Raw genomic sequence first — 14,027 nt, 5'->3', positions numbered from 1 at the left:
CATGTTAACTTGTTAACACACTGGTAATTTAGTGACGGTCCCAAGCATGAACAACCAGCAGTCTGAGCAAAGTGAGGGGGAACTACCACTATAGCTACAGCTTATAGCTATAGCTTAATGTGTGCACATCCTGTTTGAGCCTCGGGGCCACTCTCTAGTTTGAGGACACGTAGCAGGAGAAACGTCCGTTAACACGTTCAATTAACATGTTAACTTCAACAACACAATGGTAATTTACTGACAGTCCCAAGTATAAACAACCAGCAGTCTGGGCACAGTGAGGGGGAACTACCACTATAGCTACGGAACTGAACATCCAATGTCCAACGTGAAACCTCCCCACAGTCCACGGCGGACATGTCTGCATGGCGGCGTTGCATTTTTTTTTTACCTGTGGGTTACTCCTAGGTCCAGTTAATGATGTGGTTCATCTTGCATTCCAAGTCGTGTTATTTTCTCTGAAGAGGGCGGCAATGACTCAAGCCCTCACAGTGTAGCACTTTGCCGTTTTAATAACAACAATTCCACTGATCTTAAAGTGGTGACATTTGTCCCGTGCTGCCTTGAAGTCGATTAGAATTTTCGCTTTTATTTTTTTCTACAGTGAAAGTGAAATGATGATGAATCATACTTTCCACTATGGGGGATATTTATTCAGTATAATTCAATAATTTGTTTGAATGCAGCTATTCTTCATTCAGACTATATATACGGTATTATCACAAATTGTGTTTTCCAACGAGGTCGGGGAAGAAAGGTTTCTGAATTTGAGGTGAACGCATCTCATCGACGAGTCCTACATACTGCAGCTGCATGACTTTTTCGTGATTACAATACAATCAGCGGCAGTCCATACAGACCTCAACAAGACAATAGCCGGGTAGCTCGCCCATAATAATAACGCTCACATTGTTTTGAAGTGGCGGCGAGAGGTTTTTAATATACACGGAAAAGCCATTTATTAGAGCTAGAATGTAGTTTAATGAAGTGGCCAGGTGAATGATTAGTCTGCCATTTGGCCGCTAGCCCGTAATTATGGGAAGCCGAGTTTCTCTCCATCACGCTCCTCTTGTCTGTCCTCTTTCACCACTTTCTTTTCCTGTGAATTTCTGTCCCCGCGGTCACTCGGCAGTAAATGCCAAATAAATTATATGGATAAACAAACCTCTGTGATGACTGCACACACAATAAAAGTGACATTAACGTGTGTGTGCATACACGTAGAGTAAACAAAAAGTTATCACGTTGTTTTTAGAACCCTGCACCGTGCTCCGGCGGTCCCAAACCTCTATTAAACAGTCAGAATAGCTGTCTGCATGTGTGTGTGTGTGTGTCTGCATGTGTGTGTGTGTGTGTGCGTGTTGACAGACAGTGCAGGGATTGTGAGACAACAGAACAAAGTCAGAGCTGGTTAGCTAGAAAAATGAGAAGGCCCCTGGCAGTTTTAAATCTCTACCAGAGCATCCCTGATGTTACGGCTTCCACGCTAAATGAAATGATTTATCTGTAACACCGAGAGAACCGGGAAGATAGAACACAACAAGACCGCGTACGATATGGCTGCACCTATATACAATAGATCCCTGCTTTTCAGGGGTTAGCGGATGGGCAAAATCCGCAAGTAATAGATGGAGACGCTGTTAAAAAAAATATTTTTTGGACTCTCGTGCTCGCTTGAATTTGACATTCTCTTCCATTTCTTCTTTGTTGGTGTTCTGCAGCCATTTTTAGATTTTGTTTGATCGTTGAAAGTAGAAATGAAAATGCAGGGCTCGACAATAACGATGTACCGATGGACCGGGGCAAGTTAAAACAAAATTGGGGCAAGTAAATCCAATCAGTGATATTCCCGTCGGGCAAGTGCGCTTTGGCATGCCATACTGCCAAGAGTTTTTAAAAAAGCGGTTCTTGTTGGGTGTTGGTAAAACACGGACTGCGTAATTCCGGTGGTAATTTGCAAAACAATCCTTGCAAATCTTGAAATGGACCAATCAGAATGGTTTATTTAGACCGCGATCCGCAGTCCACACTGTTTTACCCACACCCGTTCTTGTTTGCGATCAACCAATCAGCGATCGTTTGATTACGAAAACATCTATCATGGCGTCCCTGCCAACATGGTCTAATTCTTCAACTTGTGAAGGAAAACAGCAAAAAGTGATGAAACACTACAAGATCTAGCGCTTCCTTTTCTCTGTGTATTTTTCTCACCTTTGCTTCACAAATTATTGTTTGACCATTGAGTATTTTTTTCTGGAATCAAAACACTTTACTAGTACACAAATGTGTCAATTCAAAACAACCACAAGAAATGATAATCATTTAATCTTTATTTGAGATTCTCATGTGATGCCACAAAAATGAGATGATATCATTATGGCAGTCTTTTCATTTTACATGGGGCAAGTAGTTCTCACCTTAAGGATTCCCCATTAGCAACAATAATTATTAACTATTTAGGGTGAATGCAGTGTTGCAGAAACATTTAATAAATTCATGCAATTTGCCCCAAATCTCCAAATTTACAGGACATTGACTGCTGAATCACAGATGTGTAAAATCAACTACAAACTCATGATTTCAATTTTTTTTGCATCATCTGGTAATTGAATTAACACACAAACGTGCACATTAAAACGTGTTTGTTTGTTTTTGCTTCACATATTATGAGCTGAGGTCGGCACGGTGGACAAGTGGTTAGTGCACAGACCTCACAGCTAGGAGACCAGGGTTCAATTCCACCCTCGGCCATCTCTGTGTGGAGTTTGCATGTTCTCCTCGTGCATGCGCGGGTTTTCTCCGGGTACTCCGGTTTCCTCCCAAAAACATGCTAGGTTAATTGGCGACTCCAAATTGTCCATAGGTATGAATGTGAGTGTGAATGGTTGTTTGTCTATATGTGCCCTGTGATTGGCTGGCCACCAGTCCTATCCAGCTGGGATAGGCTCCAGCACCCCCGCGACCCTCTTGAGGAAAAAGCGGTAGAAAATGAATGAATGAATGAATTATGAGCTCAAATATGCTTAATTCAAGGATATCCCAACCCGGAACTTCATTGATGACCGCAGTCAGCCCGCTAACGGCCATGGAAATCGTTAGCCGGAGTAAATACATCACACAACCACACAGCCAGGATATCACCTGCAGTGGCTTGATGACATGGAGCTTAGCATTTATCAGGAGAATTCCGTCACACAATTACACTGGACTGTTTGTGTTGTGATCATTTGGATGTTTAAAATGAAGTAATTAACTGCCATTATGTTTTTTTTTTTATATCACAATTATTGTAAATGGGACCACACGGTTGTTTCCTCTGCAGGTATTTATGTATGCATTGTCTGTTGCTTCCCAAAGTAAACACGGGATAAGCTCTCACGCATTCTATTCCTTAATTGGAATATCATGTACGTTTGTTTATTCCCCAGCGTAAGGAACAATAGAGAACGATTGACATAGTTATTGACTCATTTGAACTCATTAACCAAATAAAAGAGTTGGAATTCCTTTATTAGTCCTCGAGAGGGGAAATGTAATTTAAATGTATTCACTGAATGATTGAACATAAACATTCTGCACACACAGGTTAGACATACACACTCGCAAAAGCCTGTTGACGTGCAATAAACAAATTCAAAAGCAACTTCTGTTCAAAGTGGGAAAGCTGCCACACGGAATAACCTGTTAGTCATATTTACCTTTTTGTTGGATAAAACACCAGAGAAATGTCATTAACCTGGCTTTTTGGGTTTCCTGGAATAAAGCTTTAAGCGATTTCACGTTTGTTGTGTTCTCCGTCTTTAGGTTGACAGGGATGAATATTCCAGCGCCCATCATCAGCAACAAAAATTGGCTGCGGCTGCATTTTGTGACAGAGAGTAACCACCGCCACAAAGGCTTCAGGGCTCAGTATCAAGGTAAGACACGCTTTCTTCATTTGCACGGCATAATGGAGGGAGCGCTATTTGAAGACAAGGGCCCATCATTGGAAATACACACACGGCGTAATGACTAAACAAAGCGTTTTTGATCTTTCTTAACTGCATAATAAGCAGGTTTATTAAAAGATCCTTTGTCGCTAGAAAAATGTTTTTTTTTCCACGGGCCTTTGTAATGTAATATTTGTGATGCAAACAATGAATATATTTACTTTCTCAGCTCTGGCTGAACAGTCGGCCGTGACCTTGGAATGTTCTCTGACCTTGCGTCGCAGTTTGTACTTTTCAATAACATTGCAACTTGCAACTCTCTTCAACCATAAACACGTTTTGCTAAATTAATTCAGTCCTTTTTTAAATGTAATAATATGCTCCTCTTATCGGGTTATGATGAATATTGGATGATTGTATTATGGAATCTGTTTTTCAGCTTTAAATGTACACGTTGCAGATCTATAACCCTCATTATGGCGATCTTCACAGCTATTTAACACTCAATGGGGTCCTGCGGGAGGACACGTTCAGGAAGCCTTGTTTTTTTCCACGCTTCATCCATCGCTAAAGGTTGTTTTTCTTGATGCTTCAACTCGATGACAGAATATTGCATCACATGGCTTTTGTACTGTACGTAGTCATGCCCCCACTGTACAGCAATGGAGTCTTCGGGCGTGCGTCCTTTACATGTAATTTGTCCCTTTAATCTCCAATATATCATTCATTGTAGCTGAGGTGCTCGGGTTTCCTAGCGTACTTATTGTAACGCATTGAAATGCATCAAAGCCTTTTTTTATTTGAACAAAGGATGCCCACCAGCACATATGGCATTGTGATGTTCTCCACGGCACGGTATTATCCAGGGACATGTACCATGTACTGCATTTTCTCACGTCTAATACTGTAACTTATTTTCTTGATGCAATTTTGTCTTACTTTTTTTTTTTTTTTACCAGTGAAAAGCTCCGGAGAGCTGAAATCCAGGGGGGTGAAGTTGTTACCGGGGAAGGACAACACTAACAAACTGTCTTTGAGTAAGTCGATGATTTCTCCTCATTCAGGTATTTTCATTGGAGTGTTTATTTATGTAAGGTTTGTGGTCTGGGTCTTGTTTTTTTTTTAATGCCTGAGTTTGGCTTCATAGCCTACATTGTTAAGGTTTTGGATAAGAGTTGTCTCTAACTTTGTGGTGACCCAGTTATCCCATTTTCTCTGGAATTAGACCTAACTAGATTATGATAATCTGGATATTTAGATTATATTTCCATTTCTCATTGTTGTGTTGTTGAAATAAAGTGGAGCCTCAGCTAGTGTCATTGATCCGTTTTACAAGATCACACAAAACCTGAACAGTACGCTAACCAAATCAATGCTAACCAAATCAATTTTTCCCATAAGAAATAATGCTAATCCAATTAATCCGTTATTCTCAAACCCACGAATTGTAACACAAAACGGAAGTTATATGGATGCTCAGATCAAGGTTTTCAAGGATTTCAATATGGATCATCCATAAGTGAAGTCGGCCATACGGATCACATAACTGGAACGTATTTATGATCAGCGCCATTGGCGAGGGAACGAAAAACGTCAGGGCAATTCCAAGGGCCCCTGTAAAAAAAATAAGTAATTATTAAAAAAATGAAAAGGTGAGGCGTTTATGGGTCTCAGGAAGTCTGTTTGCTATGTGACCTGAAAAAGGAACCGTAAAATCCATTCATTTTGACAAAAATATATTTGACGTACATTTTTAAACCTTGTGAAACCTACGGAGGATGAGGCTTTTGATGTACATTGTCTGGTGGAACTCCGGCAATGCAGTGGACTACTATTTCCTTCCAGGTAGCAGTAGCGGGGCCGCAAGGGGGAGCGGCTGCAAAGAAAGACTGTTGATGGAGTTCGATGAATTCAATTATTTTTCAGGTTATTGACTTTGCCCCGTGATTGTCAAAGCGCATCGGGATGTTGACTGCCGTTTGATTGGTTGTTGCGTCACCGTAAGCGTCCAAATACTCCAGTTTAACCTCATTTATACATGCGCTCATTTTGTCCTCACGGTGGTACACAATTTTGAGTAGATTGCCGTAAATCGACGTGAAGATTGTTTAAACTGTGCTGGACTGCTTGCCGGTATTGACATTTGACGTGTGAACGCACCACAACCTAAAACCTAAACAATCAAAGCGTGTCTCATTGGCATGTATGGGTTAACGTTCCACTTCCTGTTGGAGCAAGTCGGAAGAGGACTCTCAATCAACTTGTGCAGCCTCTTGGATCTTCCTTGTGAATTTCTGTTCATAAGTTATCGTAATGCCCAAAGCGATGTCTTCTCGTGAGCAATTCCCTCCTCCACACTGCCTCTTTTTTCTGTATTTATCACCTCCTTTGTGCTTTTTACGCATGCTCTTTCTACATCGTTTCTACTTACTTTTCTTTTCTGCGATGACAGGTTCTTCTCTGGAGCTCAACATCTTCTAGGTCTATTCCAAATAGAGCGATTAATGAAGCGTTAGAGGCGATGCCGGCTGTTGCGTGGCATCAGCCAGGACACAGCCAGACCAAATAACGCGGGGAGTGGCGGTGACAATGTAAACCCATGCGGGAACGATGCGCTTTGAGCGTGCTATTGTCATCATGCGCTAGACGTAAACGGTGCTCGACAAGGTGGAAATAAGTCGTGTGTGAGCGTGGCCATTTCATGCGTGCGTTGCCACGGCAAATTGGTCTTCAAATGCTTTATTAAATGTACTTTTTTAACATGTTCTCTAACACACGGTGTGTAGGTTCCACACGGCAGACATGTTTGATTTGCTGCCAAACACCTGCAAAGGTGAAGGAAACGGGGGTGGAACACCACCCACGGCATTTCATAGGACAGGATCCACGAGTGGCTGTTTTTTTGTGATTGGCATTGATGGACATATTCCAATCACAACCTTTTCCAAAGACATCGTCCAAAAATGATTGGACGATGATCCCTATGCAAAATACAAATAGTGCAGTACAGTATGTTTTTCCTACAGTATCATTTGACGACAACAATCGGACGATGCCCAGTAGGATACGTTGTGGCTGTGGCCACACATTTCAAGTTCATTAAGTTCTTTTCCAGCACGGATGACTTGATTTGTTTCAGCGTAGCGGAGGCAGGATAGCTGTACAGTGTTTACCCTCGACGCTACATGGGGTGTGTATTCCCAACTTCCCTGCCAAATTGCTGACCTTTAAAAATCTGTGATTCTGAAAGATGGAGCCAATTTGTCGGAAAACTAATTTTTTTGCCCCCCACATGAAAAAAAGTTTTCCTGTAGCAAATGTTTTTCAGGAGTGCAAGTTTCATAATTGAAGTGTCTCTGTCAAAGTATTTTATTGTACCTTGTTTGTGTTCAGTGAATGAAGGTGGAGTCAAGCAGTTGTCCAATTACTGTCCTGATCCGGGAGAGCCCGAGAATGGCAAAAGGATCGGGTCTGACTTTAGGTAAGATGGCGGCTTTGCAGTTCAAGTGTGACAAATTCTTGTCTTATTTTATAATTACAGAAAAATCTGCTAATTTTATAAGAATTCAATAAACAGCATCTACAGTACATATTGAAGTACATACTAATAAATAATACGATGAGTGTGTATCTACTGCTGTCAGGCATCGATTAGCTCCAGCTGCAATCACACTCTGACTTCTTTCTTTAATTAATTACCATCATTCGCTCGCGACAGGATGCTAACAAGCTAAATAGTCCACAGAGTTGATGAATATCATGTATATCAGTGATATCATGTGCAACCCAGAGGCCATTTGTAGTCGATTTTTCTTGGCACAAGGGAAAATACAGCAAAAATAATTCATGTAATTTATTATAATTAATCCTGCAACTAGTCATAAATTATATAATATTAAATTATATAATTATATAATTAATTAACAAAAATAAAGCGGATATTGATAACTAATAATACAAAATACAAAGCTTGGCCATTTAAAATAATACAATATACAGTATTCAAATTATGAAGCGTGATTAATTACATTTTCACATCCACAGTTAACTCTTAATTAATTGCAATTAATCACATAAAAATAAGTTTTAACTGGATTAAGTCGGGATGGAAGACTTTTTCTGGCAAACTCTTCTAGATACACGAGTGAAGATACGGTGGTCATTTGGTCAATTGTATAAAAGTGTCATTTTTACACTAATTTCAAGTGTGTAAACGAGCACATCATAGCCCCAAGCACACTGAAAGGCTGTCAGGCGGTAAGGTCGGGGTGCCCAACCACGGGGCTGCAGGAAACATTCAGGTACAATGATTAAAAAAACAACACAAATTAAAAATGAAGTGATTTTTACACATGTACAACTTTAATGTGTGTACATCCGCATTCACTTAATAGATTAAATTTAACAAAAATACAATTTAAACGTGAAAATACAATTGTTACAAAATGTCAAATTAAATAAGATACAACTATGTGGACCACATCTACTTCACAGTCAGGAGATCTGGGATTGAATCTCCGTGAGGCGTTTGCATGCTTTCCCCGTGCTTGCATTGTTTTTTTTCCCCCGCTACTCCAGGTTCCATCCACATCTCAAAACACGTTAGGTTAATTAGAGACTCTAAATTGTCGATATGTGTGATTGTTTGTCTATATTTTCCTAGTGATTGACTACCGACCCGTCGAGGGTGTAACCTGCCTCTCAATTCAATTCTTTAATTAGAATTCTTTAATTATATTGTTTATTTACAAAAACAAGCGATATCGATGTTGACATGGAATTCTTGCCATGAAATAATAAACACGACATTTCATCAGGAGTTACTTTTTCAGCCATTGATTGCATTTTCAGGCTTTAATGATGTTTATCTTCTCAGCATCGGCGCAACTGCTCAATTTATCTGCGATGAAGACCATGTGCTGCAGGGTTCCAAAACGATTACCTGCCAGCGCGTGGCTGAAGTCTTTGCAGCTTGGAGCGACCACAGACCCGTCTGCAAGGGTGAGGGAGGCATCTCCAGCCTTAGCATAGCACTCGGATGGAGGCGCTACTTCTGGATAGAGCTTTGATGCACGGAGGAAAGTAAATTCCTCTTCATTATAAATGAAAACCTCTGCTACTTTTCCATTTCAAATGTTCCGTCTGTTTTTGTTTCGGAATACCTGAAGGAACTTCCAGAGTTGATTAATGGTGATGTAGTTAATAGACCAGTTTTGCGCACAAAATAAATGACTTTGTTGTCACTTTGCAATACATGACTTATTACCTTTCTCTATGAACATTACTTCATCGATCGTGTTCGGAATTAAACACCGCTGAGCGTTAATTCAAAGAAAAGCACGATTAACACTGTGATCAGTCTTAATTTTATGTTTTGCTCTTTTGCAGTGAAAACATGTGGGTCGAATCTACTGGGACCTTCGGGAACATTCACGTCCCCGAACTTCCCCATCCAATATGAGAGCAATTCCCAGTGTGTGTGGATCATCACTGCCAGTGATCCCAATAAGGTAGTGCAACAAGAGTGAATCGACTTTCACCTTTACTGGCAATGGAGGCATCTTTTAATATGCATTGCTTGTTTTATTGCATCTAATGAAATCACAGAGCTCCTGCTGCAAATAACGGCTCTTTGCAACCAAACTCATTTTCTTTATCATGTTCTTCAAACAACTAATTGAACCGGGATGCACTCCATAAAGTATACACTGGTAGACACTATAACGGTGTACACTTTAAGAGCCGTTGCAATAATTTGTTTCCGCTACATAACAATAATTAACAAGGCATTTTTCATGATACAAATGTAATACAGTCAATAGACAAGTTGTGGCCGTACATGTTCTTGTATTTGTGCATTAAACACGACTTATGAATCATTGATTATGTGAATGTATGTATTTCGAAATTTAGTCAGATAAAAGCACCATGATAAATTAGCATCGGACACGCTTCCACAGGGAGTGAACCATCACCTTTTTCCCAAGTGAAAGTTTCCATTACTGTAAAACAATCGCTGCAATATTCCCCCACCCAAGGCATTTGTATGCATATCGGCCTGCGTGTTATCCAAGGGTGTCCCAAGGTGGTAAAAGGTTACAATGAATACGTTTATATTTTGCATTCCATCACAACTGTCAATTAATTTACATAGCCACGGCAGTTCTTCCCTCAACTAGCAATTCAGACATGGCGTTTGGCAGATAAGCAATTCTGCTCAGTCGTCAGGACCAACACAAATTGAGAGAAATAATGATTGAATGAGGAGCCACTTGTCCCCAAAGCGAAGAGGCCAAAGCTGTTTTCCTAATGGTCATTACTGCTCGCCTGCATCAGGTCTGGATCACAATTGGTATTCTGTCCGGTTACTCACACGCGCCGAGGTGTCAGCTCACTTTGTTATTGTTTATTAGCCGGACAGGGTGCACGTTTGGAACTCGCCAGGACTGGCAAGTGCTGGAGCAGCGTGGCGGCATGCGTCCTCTCAGGGAAACCCACTTGGCAGAAGAAAGTTGATCCGTTAGTGTTATCATGCTAATTATGCTTATGTCTGCATTGTGAGGGGACGGTTATGAATGGATGTTTTGCAGACTTTAACCCCCCCATGGCGAGAGACAGGGCCTGATTGGGATGAGCCATTGGTCATCGTACGTGTATCACCAACAGATGTCATATTAATATCATTCATAACATGGAGCACATCAACATATTTTCATCAAAAAAATGGTAGGCTGACATAATGAAGCTTTTATAGGAAAAACTGTTTCATTGACTTTATGGAAATAAAACTGAAGCAGTTCTAAGGCTCTGTATGTGATATCGGACTACGTGCAGGAGAACCGGTTCTTGAGAGAGTCCGAACTGGTGTGAATGAAGCAAAACCCACAAATGATTTCCTATGAGATTATACGTATATTGTAAATGACTTTTTTGTTGTGTTTTTTTGTAGTAGCTGGGTAAGAGTTCGTTGAGCCTCTGGGGTAAACATTGATTAAGGACCTTCACTCTTGAGAAGCGATCCTCAATCCTTTGATCCACAATGCAATCCACAATACAAACAAGCAGTCCTACCAGTTTGCCACTGAAGGACCTGCAGAGACCAGAACCGGGCATCAAGAGTACCGATGACACGATTCCGTTCAATGTTGGATTGTAAAATCCGTCCCTCTATCCGTTTTCTATGCCACTTATCCTGACGAGGGTCGCGGGTATGCTGGAGCCTATCCCAGCTGTCTTGGTGTGCTCCATTTTTGTCTTCATTCATTCATTAATTTTCTACCGCTTATCCTCACGAGGGTCGCCGAGGGTGCTGGAACCTATCCCAGCTGTCTTTGGTGCTGGAGCCTATCCCAGCTGTCTTGGTGTGCTCCATTTTTGTCTTCATTCATTCATTCATTTTCTACCGCTTTTCCTCACGAGGGTCGCCGAGGGTGCTGGAACCTATCCCAGCTGTCTTTGGTGCTGGAGCCTATCCCAGCTGTCTTCAGGCAAGAGGCGGGGTACAGCCTGGACTGGTGCCCAGCCAATCACAGGGCACATATAGACAAACAACCATTCACACTCACATTCATACCTATGGGCAATTTGGAGTCGCTAATTAACCTAGCATGTTTTTGGAATGTGGGAGGAAACCGGAGTACCCGGAGAAAACCCACGCATGCACGGGGAGAACATGCAAACTCCACACAGAGATCACCGAGGGTGGAATTGAACCCTGGTCTCCTAGCTGTGAGGTCTGCACGCTAACCACTTGTCCGCCGTGCAGCCTCCATTTTTGTCTTATGTGTTGAAAATCTTTTGTAGCTAGCACATGTGGCTGTCGAGCATTCCAGGGTGTACCCCACATTTTGCTGGGATAGGCTCCAGCCTGCCCCCACAGCAACAACCATTTCTATAGTGGAGTTCAGGAGTTAGTTTATCCACGCATTTGCGTGTCTCTCTGGAGTCGTCCTTTCAAAACGTACTTCTGGCAGCTGACTGATGTCATATGACATCTACAAAGTGATATTTATGACGTCGGTAACGCATGCGATTGACCCGTCCCTTCGCCATCAACTGGTAGCTCCCAATCGCCGTCATGGGCGCCCCGCCGCTCGAAAGGATGTTTGTTGTCTTTTGTTTTCGGCGGTGTGTCTGCATGCATGTTTGACAGCGCGTGTGTGCAGCATTGGCATGCACGTCAAAGGCTAATGTGATTAGATGTGATTTGGCTTCCATGTTTGCCTTCCGCTATTGTTGATGCGAGTTTTACAACTGGAGTCTTTGCTAAAACAAAGCCTCAAGAATGCAGCTAGCTAAATTTTGCCTTTTATAGCGTTTACAGATGAAACGTGTTACTTGCATTCATTAGCTTTTCTTGCCAACAAACACAGTTATCATCTCCACAAACACACTCCTCAGCCAGTATATGCTAACATAAATCTTGGTAATGAATACAAAATAAATGGTAATGGTAATGGTAATGGTTTTATTTCATTTGAACATGCATCAGATTACAATTGAGTGCATCCCATAATCAGTTCCCAGTTCCACATGTCCAAAAGGAGTAGGAAGAAGCAAAGCTTATTAAATCCTACCCCTCCATCTGGTACTTTTACAATCAGTAACTGTTACATTTGTTCACTTCCTGCTTTCTATAATACAGTTTAAGGTTTTTTTTTTAATTTTTTTTTTAAATAATGTACCTCGTACCGAAGTACTCGGTGATATGAGCATCCAATGCCATAATGGGTACCATAGTAAGTGTCAATATAGTGATATATATAGCACATCATGACTGGTTCAAGACTCTTCATCCTTGTATTTGTATTGTGCATTGTTTGAGGTCCTTACTCAATCCATTCCATAGTTTGATTCCACATACTGAAATGCTATAGCTTTTTAACGTAGTCCTAGTCCTAAATGGTCAATAAGATGCGCAAATCTTTTCGCTTCACTTCATGTATGATCAGTGTTAATTAAAAATGAATTTGTTGACTTGCCATTGCCAGACGGGAAAGCAGGAATATGCACGGCTTATCCGTGGATGCTCTGTATGTTGAGGTGAGGATGCGATGGATGGCGTATTGTACGTTGTTTGCTACATGTGTTTCCTGGTATGCAAAGACACCTTGGTGGTTTAGTCACCTTAGCTAACTGACCAGTAAATATGCAGACAAAACAAAGTAATCACATCCAAAAAAAAAACCCCAAAAACACTGCTCAGGGTGCACCAGCATTGATTGGTTATTTACGTGTAATACATGAAACACAACATAAAACAACCATTTCCCTTCAGGGAGCACTTTTAATGGAACAGTGAAGTCAGCCTCTGAAGTAAAGTGTTTTCTTGGTGTATTTATTAATTTTGACTTTCATTCCAGGTTATTCAGATCAACTTTGAAGAGTTTGACTTGGAGATCGGCTATGATTCTCTTACAATTGGAGACGGAGCGGAAGTAGGAGATTCTAAAACTATAATACAAGTGTAAGTATCACTCGTATTACTTCAGTAGCTTTATTTTGTCATTTCTTTCAGAACATCATTTTCACATTATTATTAAGGATTAGTACGATATACCATATTTTCCGGCCTATAAGCCACACTTTTTTTAACGCTTGGCTGGTCCTGTGAGTTACACTCCTAAGCGACTTAGGTGTTTTTTTGACATCGGCAGCAACAACAGGACGCGCTCGGTTTGTGTGCCAGTATCTGTTACTCCTATTTTCCTGTACCACTGAATAGTTTACAATGTAAACATCATCTTACATCAGGGGTGGGCAAATATTTTGACTCGTGGGCCGCATTGAGTTAACAAAATTGTATAGGGGACCAGAAAATATATTTAACACACACACACACACACTATTTAAATTTTCTACAATTGTCCAATTTTATTTTTTAAATGTATATTTATTTTATTAATTTTTATTTTGTTTTTTTCAGGAGCACTTTAAACATCATACCACATCAAACTATATAATGTAATTTTACAGTTTTGTTGGATTTTTTTTTTTACTAAATAAAATAAACTTGCAAGTCCTTTGCTAGTTTGTATGTTATTATTTATTTATTATTGTTTTTTTTTGTGCTAGTTTGTATGTCAAAAGTTTAAATAC

General features: G+C 40.7%; 1 protein-coding gene across 7 annotated transcripts in view; it reads left to right on the top strand.

Moving 5' to 3' along the window:
• The window catches only part of LOC131105461 (CUB and sushi domain-containing protein 3-like), a 255,318-nt gene that overhangs the window by 63,743 nt on the left and 177,548 nt on the right, over positions 1–14,027 (top strand). For all 7 annotated transcript variants that reach the window (XM_058053597.1, XM_058053598.1, XM_058053599.1 and 4 more), the window contains 6 exons: positions 3,805–3,917; positions 4,889–4,966; positions 7,323–7,410; positions 8,806–8,930; positions 9,318–9,439; positions 13,292–13,395. In XM_058053597.1, the coding sequence (XP_057909580.1) occupies positions 3,805–3,917; positions 4,889–4,966; positions 7,323–7,410; positions 8,806–8,930; positions 9,318–9,439; positions 13,292–13,395 (630 nt within the window). The remainder of the gene's footprint in view (positions 1–3,804; positions 3,918–4,888; positions 4,967–7,322; positions 7,411–8,805; positions 8,931–9,317; positions 9,440–13,291; positions 13,396–14,027) is intronic.

This window comes from Doryrhamphus excisus, chromosome 17 (assembly GCF_030265055.1).
Source record: "Doryrhamphus excisus isolate RoL2022-K1 chromosome 17, RoL_Dexc_1.0, whole genome shotgun sequence".
Taxonomy (NCBI): domain Eukaryota; kingdom Metazoa; phylum Chordata; class Actinopteri; order Syngnathiformes; family Syngnathidae; genus Doryrhamphus; species Doryrhamphus excisus.
This window is presented reverse-complemented; position numbering and strand designations above follow the sequence as displayed.